At 39.4% G+C, this 16,211-nt stretch overlaps 1 protein-coding gene across 1 annotated transcript; it reads right to left on the minus strand.

Annotated features, from left to right (window-relative positions):
* Positions 1–2,687: 2,687 nt before the first annotated feature.
* Positions 2,688–4,178, minus strand: LOC132611915 (uncharacterized). The gene has a single exon (XM_060326271.1). The coding sequence runs from the start codon at positions 4,176–4,178 to the stop codon at positions 2,688–2,690; it is 1,491 nt and encodes a 496-aa protein (XP_060182254.1).
* Between the last annotated feature and the right edge of the window lie 12,033 nt (positions 4,179–16,211).

A 16,211-nucleotide genomic window follows, 5' to 3' on the forward strand; every position in this document is an offset into this window, starting at 1 on the left:
GTGCAGATTCAAGGATGCAGAACCATAATGACACTGCACAATGACTGTCCGTCGACATATCGTTTCCAGATTTTCCTGAATCAGTTCAGGTTGCGTCGATTCGATTCGTTGAACTTCTAATCTTGTAATTTACCAAGAATACCGGCTGGTACCTTTGTACACGGGGTAAGACACTTTATACCTTCAAAACTATGGCATGGGTCTCTATCCCAAAGGCATACCAGACTAGGAAACCATAAGTTCTCCTACGATGAAAACGACAGGCGTAACAGTTTGTTACTATCTTAGGTGATGTTCCGAGAGAGACTTGAAGATGACAATTTGAAATAGACTCTTTGGAAGCTTATATGAAGATCACATTTTCATGAGCATGTTCATTTTGTATACTTTCGGGGACCTGTACGTGATCCATGTGATACACTTAGATATGCACTTTTGACTGAAATTTGGGGTCATGATGCTAATATTTTGTAACTTGGTTTTGATGAATGAATTGAGTATTTTGGAAGTGTCCATGCCCAAATCTTGTAATATTTTAAATTCAGTACTTGTGTTGAACTTGAGAAACTTAACTTTAGTTTGTATTTGAGATTGGGAGTTGAATTTCATGCTTGCTATGAGCCTTGGATGTTGTAGCATGAAAAATATTTCTCTACTACGTGTTTGATGAATTCTAAAGTGTTGAATTAACTCAAAATAGGTGTTTTCCATTTTTATGATGGGATTAATACTATGTTGAGATGTTGTATTTTAAAACTTGTTCACATGGGCCTATTTCCGCTACCACAAGATAAAATCATTATTTCAATTTATTTCTTCTAAATTTTGTGGTATAGTCGGATTACATATGTATTTATTATTTTGTTCTACTAGTAAACATATTGCCAAATATTTAAATTAGTTAGTATGGATAAATTTCGTTAAGTAGCATCCTCCCTAGGGGGTTGCTACAACCCATTTCTTAGATGTGACTTGAGAGCGTACTTTTTTGATTTATGCACTAATGACAGGGCAGCATATCAACATAGAGGAGATTATGAATATGAAGGAAGCTCGAACAGGATGCAATGGTCGCAGATTTTTCTTTGCAGCACCCTAACTCATATATGTCATCTGGACGGCGTGAGTAAGGAACATCTTCCGGGTGAAGAACTCGGAAGATGTAAAAGGGCAAATGTTGACGGAAACGCAGCAGCACGCCAGAGACTATGCTATTATGGTAAATATGTATGCCCTCTAGAGGCTCCAGTTGTCACTTGGCCCGCATGCTGCTACACCTGAGCAATTGGGTTATGTTGATGAGTGGTTTCCGCTCAGTACACACGCATTGGTGTTGTGCAAGATGGGGTCAGCTTATGAGGAGCCACTGGATGATGACATCCCTACCCCTGAGTCAGAGGCACAGGACCCAGCTAGTGATGTGGATGTTGAGGAGGAGTATAAGTCAGATAGTGACCTTGGGGATACAAATGTTCCTCCCACGAGTAGTGATTACGTTGCTGGAGATGTTGATTATCAGGCCGAGGAGGATGAGTAGACATGGAGTTATTTCTTACCCCTATTTTGGCTTTACGATTATGGATTGGGGACAGTGTTTGATTTTAAGTGTAGGGTTGGAAGTAAACTCTTTTATTTGGGTCTGTACTAAGTCATACGATTTTTTGTTTTGTCACTTAACTTGTTCTTCATTTATCTTTAGGATATTATCGGTTGTGATACTTCATAACTATTCGTGGCCTGTAACAAGTATTATTTAATATTATTATGTTGAGTCGTGCTAGTAGTTAGCGCACCCCTTGGTTTTTGTTTTCGGTTCTTTTCTAGGAAGTACTTTGAACCGTAACTCTTTTTAGGTAGAAGGTGAGATGAGATCCCTTAAAAACCAATTGAATGCTAGGTGCTTGGGAGTAGGTACACTATTGACAACATGAGCAAATCTTGAATTTTTGGAAGTGAAACCATGCTTAAAAATAATAACTTGTGTTGAAATGCCTAAGCTCTTCTACTTGACTCGTGGATAAAATATTTTGGCTTAAAAATGCTTTCATTGAATTCGTATCCTTGTTTGATAAGTAGAGGGGCAATGTGGATCCATCTTTAACCATGACTGTGCCATGTGTGGTGAGTGTTTTTTGTATATATTCCATATATCATATTGATGTCTAGAACTTGCTCGGTATATTTACGAAGTGAAACTGGGCGTGTTAAGTTAGGAGAAGATATAGGCATTTCTTTGTTAGCCATGCTATTTGACCATTTATTTGCCTACCCATATGTGGTATAATTCGTTAACTCCTTTGAGCCTTTAGCCTATTTTATTTGATAGCCACATGTTTAGTCATCCCCTTTGTTGGTATAACTTGTAATATTTGATCCTGAACTCCTAAGGCACTCTAGAAATTTAGCGCTTGAAAGTAAATGGGAAGTATATATAAAGAGAAGTTGAGGTGGAAACTAGAAAAAAATAAGGTTGAGGGTGCACTTGTTGAATATAGTTAATGTATGTAATTTTTTTTTAATCAAATTTGTCAGGAGACATGGCCCCCTGATGTTTTATTAATAATGATCAAGTTCAACAGTGAAAGTCGAAAACAAAAAATAATTGATGCTCACCATCTTTGAGTATGCATACTCAAAGATAGTTTTACACTTTGTAATCATAAAATAATAAGTGAACTGCTCCATCTTCAAGTAGGCTGAATCTTCCTTGTTTTGATACTCAGTGATGGAATTTGTGCCTTGTCTAAATTTAGTATCTTCCTTCCTAGTATTGGCAGTGATTCAAAGCTAGTGAATTCCAGCTGATTCTCTACTTCCAGTGCTGCATTTGCTAGGAAACCTGTCAGCTGATTTCCTTCTCTAAATTTGTGCAAAACTTGTACCTGCAGCTGTTCCATTATTTGCTGAATCTGCTCCACTTTCTCCACAATTTGGCAAGGGATCTTCCAAACATCTTGTAGTATGTTTTTTAGAACCAATGAATCAGTTTCCAATGTAACATTTTGAATGTTATTACCTAAACAATATTTCATAGCTTCCTGGATAGCTATTGTTTCTGCCATCATGTTTGAGGTCAAGCCAATCTGCTTGGCCTGAGCATAAACAAGATTTCCTCTGTCATTTCTGATGCAAAATCCATATGAGCTGATTCTTGGATTACCTTGAGAAGCTTCGTCTATATTACACTTCAATCCATGCTGTGGCATTTTCCATATAACCTTGCAGTAATGCAGTTTTGGCTTGTAGTTGCTCAACAGGTCTATAACAGCAGGCCAGTCTGGTGGAATTCTGCAGAACCAAGGATACTTCACTCTGATCAGGTGATGTACTGTTTGTTGAACCTGGTATACCATTCTGCTATATGATATATGTTTTCCATGTTTGATTGAGTTTCTTCTTTTCCAGATCTCCCACATAATGATAGCTGGCATGGCTTGAAATATCCCTTGTAGCTTTGAAGGTGCATTGGCTTTCCACCATAGAATAATGATATGCTGCAAATGGCGACCTTCTATATTAAAACCTACATAAAAAGCAAACTGTTTCCAAAGCTTGAAAGTTATTGGAGAAGTTAGAAAAAAATGGGACATGGTTTCCTGCTTATGCTCTTGACAACACCAGCATCTTGAGACAATATTGATATGCATTCTCTTAAGCTTGTCATCAGTTGTTATGCACCTCTTCCAAACTCTCCATAAAAAGAAGCTTATTTTAATAGGCAATCCTTTCAACCAGATATATCTATAAGCTTCAAGACTATCTTGCTTTAGTCTAGTTTCCTCCCATGCACTTTTGACTGTAAATTTTCCATTTGTTTCACCCATCCACCAAGCTTTATCATTATTAGCTTGAATCAGCTTTGGACTAATGGTATCTTGTATGTATTCCACAGTTTCTTCAGCAAGAAATTCCTGTAATTTTGGAAAATTCCACTCCCCATCAGATGTAAATTCCCTCACCTTTATCTCCTCATCAATGACCAGCTCATTATCAACAAAGTACAAAGCACCTTCTTTTGTCCAGTTATCAAACCAGAAGCTAGAAGTACCTCCTTTCAATTGCCACCATATTTGATGTTCTACATCATCTCTCACTGCCTCCAGTTTCTTCCACACATTTGATGCTCCTTTGGCCTGTGCTATAATTGGATGCAACTTCTTACAATATTTGTTACCCATGAAGGCTCCCCATAGAGAAACAGTTTTGCAAAAAAGGCTTTGGATATATCATGCAATGATCTAAAGCCAAGACTACCTTCACACTTTGGCAAACACATTTTATCCCAAGCCACCCGGTGCTTGCCTTTAACACCTGCAGTGTTACTCCAAAAGAACTTGGCAAAGATCTTATGTAATTGGTATATAACACCTTTCAGTGGATTCATTGCAGATAATAAATAGTCTGGCATTGTCTGTAGAACATGTGCAATTAATATGTAGCTTCCACCAAATGACGATAGCCTGTTTTGCCAAGACATCACTCTATTCATCACCTTCTTTATCAGACTTTCATAATAGACAATTTTCCTTCTATCATAGAATATAGGACATCCCAGACATGTAAAAGGAAAATAGCCTTTCATCATACCAGTTTTCCTTTTAATTCTGGTAACCACAGCTGCTGGGACTTTCTCATGCACATAGAAAAAACTCTTGTCATTGTTAACCAGCTGACCAGATGTCTCTCATAGTCCCTCAGAATCTTCATTATCTTCTTCAATAACACAGGATCAGCTGAGCATAAAAGTATTGTATCAACAGCATATGATAAATGGTTAATCAAAGGGCTCTATTTTGGCATGACATATCCTTTAAAAGTAGTATCTTTATGTAGACTATTCAGGTTTCTAGCCAAGACTTCAGCTGCTATGATGAAAAGTGTTGGTGACAAGGGGTCACCCTGCTTCAAGCCTCTAGTAGAGTGAAAAGATCCATGAGATTGACCATTTACTAGCACTGAATACCAATTTTTTGATACCAATCATCTCTAAACCACCAACTGCTTCAAAGCACAACATAGTTGTGCCATGGGCTTCACTCACCTAGGCTAGGGGGACACAGTGAAGCTTCAAGATTTTTCTAAGTGTGAAATTCACCACTGACCACGCCGAGCTCAACCCATAGCACGACATAGTCATTTCTTGGACCTCGCTCAGCGATGGTGGACATCCAAAAGTGAAGATGTCAAGAAATTGTCTAAGTATAAAAAGGACCAGAAGCCTCGCTGATCTTAACTCAAAACATGGCCCTGTCACGCTTTAGGAAAAGATCGGCTCATGGCTTGAATCAAATTGCTCTTGTGCCAATTTTTAGACCCATTTTTGATGGGCCTTGGAGGGTTATTTCTCAACACTATAAATAGAACCCTTCGTCGTTATTGAAGGGGGAGGAATGCCTTTTTTCGCAAAGAGCAAGGAGTAAGGCTTATCATCTTAGGGTTTCCTCTTTTACCTTGATTATTTCATCTTTTCTTCATTCGAACATGAAATTCTATTGTTGTAATCCGAATATAAGCGACTAAATTCCCTTGTTCTGGGGTTATGGACAAAGTATGATTGTTGTCGTATGAACTGGAGTTGACGTTGATTGTATTTATTAGATGTGTTAGTTATTTAATCTTGTGCTCAACTATTTGTGACCAGTAGGTATATCTTTGATTCTTCGAATGAACTCGAGAGAGGAATACAAATATAGAACAAAGATAAAGTAGAGTAGGATCTTAACCCAAGGCATCGGGGAGCGGATTCACGTCTAGGATAGAGATATACCCAGTTCGCCCTATTTGGTTGATATACAGGAAATACAATTTCATTCGTGTGGAATGTTCATGACCATAGAGATATAGCATGAAAGTAATACGAATAGGTGAATAGAGAACTCGAGAGATTCGTAGTCATAATATCAACCCTGTCAATCTGTAACTCGATAAAGAATAGAAGTCAATCGGAGTGAATGCGCAACATGAATATGAAAGTGCCTTAACCCTAGAATGTTCTTCTCTCTGTGATAAACTCAAGTGTTAAACAATGTTCGTTACAAATTGTTCGCTTAAATAGTTAGTTATTTATTTTTCACATTAGTTTGCAAAACAATCAAATATTTTCTTTCTTACTTGCATAATTAGTAGTAATAGTGAATTCTTATTGAATCGATGATCATAAGTCTCTATGGTACGATATCTGACTTTTACAAGTCACTATATTACTTGGCGACCACGTATACTTGGGTCTGCATTGGGAACAACAATCATTACATTTGAATTGCACTGGTATGTAGAACAACAAAATGAATAGACATGGCACAAGAAATAATAGAACTGAAACTGTAAGCTGAACATGAACATGAACATAAACATAATCTGACATGAATATAATATAACATGAGTAAAACACTAATAAATGGGAGAGCCCTAGTATAACAGATATGTAACCACCACATGAGCACGTGGCGTCTGATCTCTACCCAATCAGCTAAGCCATCTCCTACCTTGTCGGGGTACGAGACATGAACATGAAATGAATGGATCCATAAATAACCCTCAATGGGTAACATGAGGGAATCTTCCTAAATAGGCGGAGCGATCCCTATCCTACGTTAGCATGCATAGTTTCAGGTATTAAACCTTCTCGGTAATTTGTGCAACTCCCCAAACATGAACATGAATATAGTTGGATTAGTAGCCGTTGGATTTCATAAACATGACTTGTAAACATGATTTATAAGTGTAACTTAACAAGAATTTAGATATATAGTATAACTTGTATGAAACATGGGAACGTGCAGGATTTCATGGAATTAATTATAATGATTCATAACTTGCATTTAAAAACCCATGGAATTCAAAACATGGGTGTTCATGGATTACAGATGGATTCATGGTAACCGAAATGATATTAATGAGTACAAATAACGGAAACATGGTTGAACATAATGGTATACATATGTATAATCTTGCACCTAGGGTTCATCATAAACTAAGACATCATTATCTAACCCAGAGGGAAATTGTACTTTCATGGATTATACGTGGAATGGGGAAGAACAATAATGTTCTCACATGTGGATAGAAGCCCTATATACCTTAATCGCTCCAAAACTTGCAACAACGTTTGCATCTTGAAGAAAAAAACCCAAAAGCTTGAACCTTGAACCTTGAGATGGATTTTCTTGAAAACCCTAGGTTAGAAACAAAGGATTTCTATTTAGAATTCATGTGTATATGTTAGAATTCACTTGGAATACTTAGGAGTGACTTGCATTGATGTAAGAGGATGAGGGGAGGATACAAATTCATGCTAGGGCTTGAGGAGAAAGAAAAATATGGAATAAATGACTGAAAATGCGAATTTCTACTGTTCAGTCGGCTAGACTTTTATGGTCCACTTTTACGGTCCGTAAATAGATTTAAGATTCGTAAAAGTTATCGCAAATTGGTTCCAATGGCTTGGTTTAATCCTGCACCTTATACGGTACAAAATACGATCCGTAGAATATTTTACTGTACAAAGTACGGTCTGTGAAACTTGTACGAACCATAAAACCCGCCGTAAATCGATAACAGTGAGCTGGATTTTTTGAGGTCCAATTTACGGTCTGTAAAACGTTGATCACTAAACTGAAATGAATTTTAATCCTAACACTCCCCATCTTAGTTTTCTTACTTAGAATTATGCATAAGGTTCAGTTTGAAGGTACGAGGTGTTACACATGGGTTACGATACGTAGGTAGCCTTGGTGATCCTATATATGGTAGAGTTTGATTATCTTGCGCATGAGTTGGTTGTCTCCCTATCACGGGATTCTGGACTATCATGCCAAGATAGTCACGTTAGCCATACCAGGCATTTTGAGATTAGAGTCAAAGGGCACCCCTGCTGCCAAGAAGATTATATCGTTCCTTCAAGCGATAAAGTTAGTAGATAAGCGGTGTTTGGATTACTTAGCGCATGCTCGGGATAAGAGTGCGGACACTCCTTCCTCGGAGTCAGTTCTTGTAGTTAGCGAGTATGTAGAGGCTGTAGAGGTCTTTCCCACAGACTTGTCGGGTATTCCACCTGATCATGATATTGATTTCTCTATTGATTTGGAGCCAGGCACTCAGCCTATTTCTATTCCACTTTATCATATGGCTCCGGCAGAGTTTAGGGAGTTGAAGGAGCAATTACAAGACTTGTTGAGAAAGGGGTTCATCAGACCTAGTTTTTCCTTTTAGGGTGCTCCCGTAGTGTTCGTGATGAAGAAAAATGGTTCTATGCGGATGTGTATCGATTATCCGCAATTGAACTATCACAACCCACTTTGGGATCGTGCGGGAACCTACCATTCCCACCTCGATAGGCGAACCCTCAATCCAAACAAAATATTTACAAGTAAAGAACGAGATTTATTAATCTTCAAGCAATATAATAATTGAAAGACAGAAGTCAACCAATACATTTAAACGAAATAGCGGAAGTGTTTATAACTATTAAATAGATACAATGATCATTCCCATGACCTGGCCTAGACTAGTACAAGAGCGACTAATGATGAACCGGAATACAATAATAAATCTAAGACCCATCCTCCATCTCGGAATGAAAAGGATGGAGGCCTTCAAGATAGGCACCATGCATCTTCTGGAAAACTTCAACAATCAATAACCTGAAAAACTCTACACCCCAAAAAGGGATGTAGCAAGAGTAGTATAAGTACAACACTAGTACTGGTAAGCATCATAGGCCGACAATGGTTAGAAGAACATATCAGTAAAAGATTTCACAAATAAGCATGGTAGGTAAAACTAGGTCAACAGTGTACATTACCTACCGCTCGTCGCAACAACAAAGATTCTTATTCTCATCAACTCTCCCCTAATGATCCGTTTGCCTAACCTACATTATGCTCTCTTCTATCCCATCTAACATACAATTGACAATCTCGCTCAAGTATCACAAGTCAACTACCATAACACTATTCACTCCTAGTATCGGGAAGTCATTCCATCATTCTAATATTGATTATTCACCTAACTTTAGGAAGCCAAAATATACAATTGAGCCTACAACAATCAACAAAGATAATCTGGGATCATGGCCTGTGGTTATAGCAACTACGCCCAACTGTATCAAGTCTCAATTCATCCAATTCAAATTCGTATCTGAATTTGTATATAACAACTAGATCACAAGAATACCAAAACAATATCACAAGAAGCCAAAGGTACAATGCAATGCAATAATGTATGAAATATGGATGCAATGTATATTTAGTGTACATATGTACTCCGATGATAGAACATCACATATCGGTAGCACAACCCATGGGGGACCCGTGAAGTCCAGGTACCTCACGGTTCTGGCAATAACCTCGGCAACCGCTACCTCTCTGAAAACAACCTCAGCAATCGAAACTCACATCCTCGATTCTAGGATAACTATCAGACATCGGTCCTCACGTCACTCTCATCCAACTAAGCCCAGCTCATAACAATGCTTCCTCAAGTATCATCAATATATCAACAGTATATCATGAAGGATGAGAATGTCTGAAATGTTTGAGTTTAATGTAAATAATCAAATTAATATCACAAGTATCACGCGTGGACAGACCAACAATATCATGAAAAGGCTACATAATAAGCCATAATAGAACACTATCCTCGTATCAAACGACAACACGTAAGATACTACCAAATTTTAATTAGGATATATCAATAGCCTCCAAAGTCCAGGAAGGGCAAAATCACAATAACAATATCTCCTCATTCCTTCACTTTCTAGCGACATCAATGTATGATAAACACGTTTTCTACTTATAAAGTCACCACTAAACATCCAGTCTAGAATCATTTCATGTCTTTTTGGCACGTCAATCAATTTTAATACTATTTTATGACTCAATATTAAATAACGCAGGGCATATTTATGCACATCATACGGAAACTCCTCATCAATGGAACATAGTAAGCCAAGTACCGAACAACTAGTCTCCCAAATCACAAAAAGCCCACCAATACACAGGGGAATACCAACCCATGAACCTAGTGAATCTACAGGCCACAAGCCCGAACAAATAAATCGCATAACAGTACCATCTTAAGAATTCCATCCCAAACAGCAAAATCCTATACATGCATTCTCCATTTCATCTAACACACGAATACGTAAGTCCACTCGAAGTCTATCAAAGAAGGTAGCCGTAACCTACCTCGAGGGCGAACAGGAGCGCGAACATCAACTTGGATTCCATCGTCCATCTTTGTAGGAAACCCGTAGATCTGAGAGGACTAGAAATGATGGACATATTTAAGTAAGCAAAGCTTGAAGAATTCGAGCTCATAGGGGTAAAACCAACATTATTAAAATAATTAACCTAGGTTCTTGATTATGCAAACCTCATGTCACGACCCAACCCCGTAGGCCGTGACTAGTGCCCGATCTGGGCACTCAAACACATTCTAGTATAAAGCAGAAGCCGACAAGGCTTTATTTCCAATTTAGATAATTTCCAGAAAATTTCGGCTGAGTTTCCTTTGTTTTACGGACTATCCCATATACCCTGCACGCAGAAAATACCAACAAAGGCCACACAGGGCCAACAAAGTAACATTTGAATATATGCGGACCGGCCGCCGCGGCGAATGGGATCGCCCAAACACAACATATACACACAGCTGTACAGAAAGATCCCAACCCACAAACATGTCCACAGACCTCTAACAGACCGACAGAATCATATGACGGGACAGGGACCCGCCGTACCCATGAACGAGAATATACACATATAGAAGTGACAGGCTATACCAAAAGATGGCTCTGAATAAAAGAGCGCTCCAAAAATAGCAGAATGAGATCCTAAGCGGACGGATCAGCAAACCTGTCGTCGGTACCTGCGCGGCATGAAAACGCAGCCCCCGAGGAAAGGGGGTCAGTACGAAATATGTACTGAATATGTAAAGCCTGAGTTGCAGAAACAAAATCATAACTGGTATAGAACGTACAGAAAGTAAACAGAAAATACAAAGTATCAGATGTATATTTTTAAAACATGCGGAGTGTGTACAGAAACATACGTCATATCAAATCCGGCCCCTGCCAAGGGACTCGGCAGACAGAACGTGGCCACCCTCCCGACGCTGGTGCCACAACACAGAAGAATCAGAATAGGGGCATAACCCCGTAACATAATATGTCATATCAGATGGCCATAGTAAATCATATCAGAACAAGCGTACATGGCACAGCATACTCCACAAACCCATATACGCGTATACCTGCCCCCTCACATCGAGGCACGACGAATAATGCAAAGGATCACGCTTGACAACATATCCTGGCCCGGGCTTAGTGTGGGAAACATTGGGACATCCACGAATGGAGTAGTGAGAGACTAATGCAATTTAAAAAAACTATCATAAATGTTTTCAAAGACTCGATGAAGCGTATCAAAGACAAACAAATCCAATGGAGTTGGACGGGATCATAATAGATGCATTTCGGATATCATATTAATTTACAGAAGTATAGTCTTCCCGAATTCGTTCCGAGTGTCAAAATAATTTATTAGACTTAATAGAATATTTAAAACCATATTCGTTAGGTAAGCAAAAGGGTAGTCAAAACGTTTCTTTCAAAAATCGCTTAAAAAGAAAGCTTTAGTACATTAAGGGCAAAACCGGGAATAGTGGGCCCGCCTCGGGACAAACAAGGCGGCGTGCTCAAATTGTGCCCTCCAAGCTTATGGGGTCACCTAAAAAGGTTCTACAGACATCCTAGGAATTTCCATGTAATTTAGAACAAAATTTCATAATTTCGAGAAAAGCATACCAAAATGGTTCAATTCTACTGAAGGAAAAACTGAGATTTTCTCTTGCGGATTCCGATAGCCAAGAAGTATTTCGAGGCCCGAATCCGACCCTAACACACTAAGGGCATGCCAAGGGAAGAATTGGGGTAGCTTTACATACCTTTCAAGCTCCTTACGCCTTTCCAAACTCACTTCCCGTTTCGTCAAAAATCTGCAATTGGTCAAGTTTACCAATTGTGAGTTATGGGTGCCATGATTTCAACTTAATGCATAATTGTCTACCGAAATTTCGGCAGCACTTCCCCCTATACATATAGCACCCCCGAGAATTCAACTCGGCTAGAAACCATCAACAACAACCCAAACAACAACAACAACATCAACAACGACCATTAAACACACAATATCCTTCAACTAGTCATTTTTCTAACAAGTTGACATAACCTTCATTCCAACCCAAACTTTCAAACTAATATTAATGATTTCACATTCATTATCACTCAAGATCATCACAATATAGATTTAGAAATATTTCATATCATTATTCCTTAAGTTATACACTCGATATACATAATATACAACTTTCCGTCAAAGCCATAACTTATGCAAAACATCAAATCTTTGGCATACAACTTCATAACATGTTTCCAACTTCCGAATTCATCAATGATCATCACAATTAACGACCAAACAACTTCGTTTTCTTAATGTCGGAAAATCATACTAAAACGACATAAGTTTCTACATTACAATTCATTACAAACTTATATCATTCTAACTTCATTTATATTGCAAACATCACAATAACACACTAAACAACTTAATTCCTTTCTATCCCAAGCCAAACACACCCTACGGCCAACATGCCCATTTTATCAATATCAACTAAATTCATCCAACTTTCAATTCCCATATGCATTTCATCAAAATCACAACTAGAATATAGCATGAATTCAACACATTATGGCTGTACAATTTGTACATACCCACGGCTACACACTTACAACACACACCCACTTTACAAACATCCATTTCTTCATACGATCAACACATTTCTACATACTACAACACAACCAAGACTTAATAACACAAAGATAAGGGAGAAATTCTTACCTTTTCCTCAAGTCTTCTTCACTTGGAGATATGATTACTTTGAAGAATCTAAAGCTTCTCCCTCCAAACCAACTATACCAAGTTACAAAGGGACATTGAATTAGTGGAAATCCAACAAGAGAAAAAATTTTAAGACAAGATTTTTGGGGGCTAATGTTTCCTCCACAAACCCGAGACCATCTTTCTTCTTGCTCTTGCTCTTGGCTTTCTATCCTTGTCTATTTTCTTGAACCTTCTAAAGAGATAAAGACTAGTATATATAATTAGCACATGGGAAAATTAAATAAGGCCATGGGTTTTGGGCCATAGATGGCCGGCCACCCTTCAAATAAATGGGCCTCATTTTGCCTCACATTTTACAAGCCCAATAACTTGTGAATCATATTTTGTAATTCCCGAAACTAATTTCCAAAATTTTAAATTTGTCCTTGGCCTCATTCGACACTTTCACATTAATATTCTTTCATACACAACTCCTATGTCAAATAAAAGTTAGTTATGGCCTTATTTCTTACAAGACAAGATTATTTCCAAATTTTCCAAAGGTGTGATAACACGGGATATAACATCGTCCCCCCCTTTAGAACATTCATCCTCGAATGTTAAATTAATCCTATAGGGTCTAAAAATGCTTTTGGGGGAGTTTATGCTTATAGATAACCCATACGACACACATTCATTATAAGAAATAGAATTAAGCAAGGATTCGAGATTACCTGAGGGCATAGAGAACAAATGAGGGTATTTCTTCTTTACCTCCTCTTCGGCCTCCCAGGTCATTTTCTCCCTATTATCGTTCCGCCACAGCACCTTAACAGAGGCTACATCTTTGTTCTGGAGCTTTCTTACCTGGCGGTCTAGAATGGCTATGGGCTGCTCCTCGTAAGATAACTGCTCCGTCACCTGAATATCATCTGCAGGAAATATTTTGGAGGGATCACCAATGCATTTGCGGAGCATAGATACATGGAATACCGGATGTACCGCTTCCAAATCAGATGGCAGATCTAACTCATAGGCAACGTTACCAATTTTTCGCACAATCAGATAAGGCCCAATATAACGCGGACTAATCTTACCCTTTCTGCCGAACCGCATTACGCCTTTCATAGGCGATACCTTCAGAAATAGCCAATCACCAACCTGGAATTCCAAAGGACGACGTCGTTTATCAGCGTATGATTTCTGTCGACTCTGGGCTGCCAATAGTTGCTCTCGAATAAGTTTCACCTTATCAACGGCCTGCTGGATCATATCTGGGCCAATTAACTCTGTCTCGCCAATATCAAACCAGCCGATCGGTGACCTGCATTTCCTGCCATACAGAGCCTCGTACGGAGCCATCTGGATGCTGGAATGGTAACTGTTATTATAAGCAATTTCGATCAATGGTTAGTGATCCTCCCAGCTACCTCTGAAATCAATAACACAGGCCCGCAACATATCTTCAAGCGTCTGGATAGTGCGCTCGGCCTGTCCGTCACTCTGAGGATGAAAAGCCGTGCTCAGGCTCAGCTGAGTCCCTAATCCTTCCTGAAAAGATCTCCAGAAGTTCACTGTGAACTGAGCACCTCTGTCAGTGATAATAGATATAGGAACTCCATGAAGCTTCACTATTTCTTTAATATAAAGCCTAGCATAATCCTCGGCGGAATAAGTAGTTCTGACGGGGAGAAAATGGGCTGATTTTGTCAGCCTATCAACAATAACCCAGATGGAATCATACTTCCGTGGAGTGCGAGGCAAACCTGTAATGAAGTCCATATTAATGATCTCCCACTTCCACGTCAGAATTTCCATTTCTTGCAACAGTCCACCCGGTTTCTGATGTTCAATTTTGACCTGCTGACAATTTGGACACTAGTCGACAAATTCTGCGATATCCCATTTCATGCCATCCCACCAGTATAGGCATCTAAGATCATGGTACATCTTCGTAGACCCAGGATGGACAGAATAGCGAGCATAGTGTGCCTCGCCCATAACCTGCTGTCGTAGCCCTGCAATATCAGGCACACACAACCTGCCTCTGTATAGTAAGGCTCCGTCTGGTGTAAACTCGAACGGAGTCTTCTCCTTATCATAGGCTGTGTCTCTGTACCGAGCTAAAACAGGATCTTCATATTGACGCCGCTTAATATCGTCCTTGATGGATGACTCAGAAACCCCTCGAACAGAAATCTGGGTATCTCCAGAATCGGCTAGACGAACCCCAAGACTAGCCAACTACTGAATATCACGAGCTATGTCTCTCCTGTCTGGCTGTAAATCTGCCAAGCTGCCTATAGATTTCTGGCTGAGCGCATCTGCAACAACATTAGCCTTGCCCGGATGATACAGAATATCCACATCAGAATCTTTCAGAAGCTCCAGCCACCTCCGCTACCGCAAATTAAGCTCTCTCTGCCTGAAAATATACTGGAGACTCTTATGATCAGTATAGATATCAACATGAACGCCATATAAATAGTGTCTCCATATCTTCAGAGCATGAATCACCGCTGCGAGCTCCAGATCGTGGGTAGGATAATTCTTTTAATGCTTTTTGAGCTGCCGGGAAGCATACGCTATAACTCTGCCGTGCTGCATTAATACACAGCCTGTCCCCATGCCAGAAGCGTCACAATAAATAACATATCCATCGGGTCCCTCTGGAAGGGTCAGAACTGGGGCGGTAGTCAACTTCTCTTTCAGCAACTGGAAGTTTCGTTCACAAGCATCAGTCCATTGGAACTTGGCTCCCTTCTGAGTTAGCCTTGTCAAAGGCGCTGAAATTGAAGCAAACTTTTCCACAAATCTTCTGTAATAGCCTGCTAACCCCAGGAAACTACGTACCTCTGTGGGCGTCGTGGGTCTGGGCCAATTTTTCACGGCCTCAATCTTCTGTGTATCCACCCGGACACCATCAGCTGCAATAATATGCCCCAGGAATGCCACTGAGGCCAGCCAGAATTCACATTTAGAAAATTTTGCATATAATTTCCGATGCCGAAGTACCCCAAGTACCGCTCTCAGATGATCTGCGTGCTCTGCCTCGGACCGAGAATAAACCAGGATATCATCGATAAATACAATTACGAACATGTCTAAGAACGGCCTGAATACCCGGTTCATTAAATCCATGAATACCGCAGGAGCATTAGTCAGCCCAAAAGACATAACTCTGAATTCATAATGCCCATATCTGGTCCGGAACACTGTCTTAGGAATATCAGCCTCTCGTACCCGTACCTGGTGATAGCCTGACCGAAGATCTATCTTTGAAAAATATTTGGCGCCCTGCAACTGATCAAACAAATCATCAATTCTGGG

This window comes from Lycium barbarum, chromosome 9 (genome assembly GCF_019175385.1).
Source record: "Lycium barbarum isolate Lr01 chromosome 9, ASM1917538v2, whole genome shotgun sequence".
In the NCBI taxonomy this organism is placed as follows: domain Eukaryota; kingdom Viridiplantae; phylum Streptophyta; class Magnoliopsida; order Solanales; family Solanaceae; genus Lycium; species Lycium barbarum.

What these genes read in the sequence shown, in the direction of transcription:
- LOC132611915 (XM_060326271.1), bottom strand. Translation starts at nt 4,178, where the DNA reads ATGGGTAACAAATATTGTAAGAAGTTGCATCCAATTATAGCACAGGCC.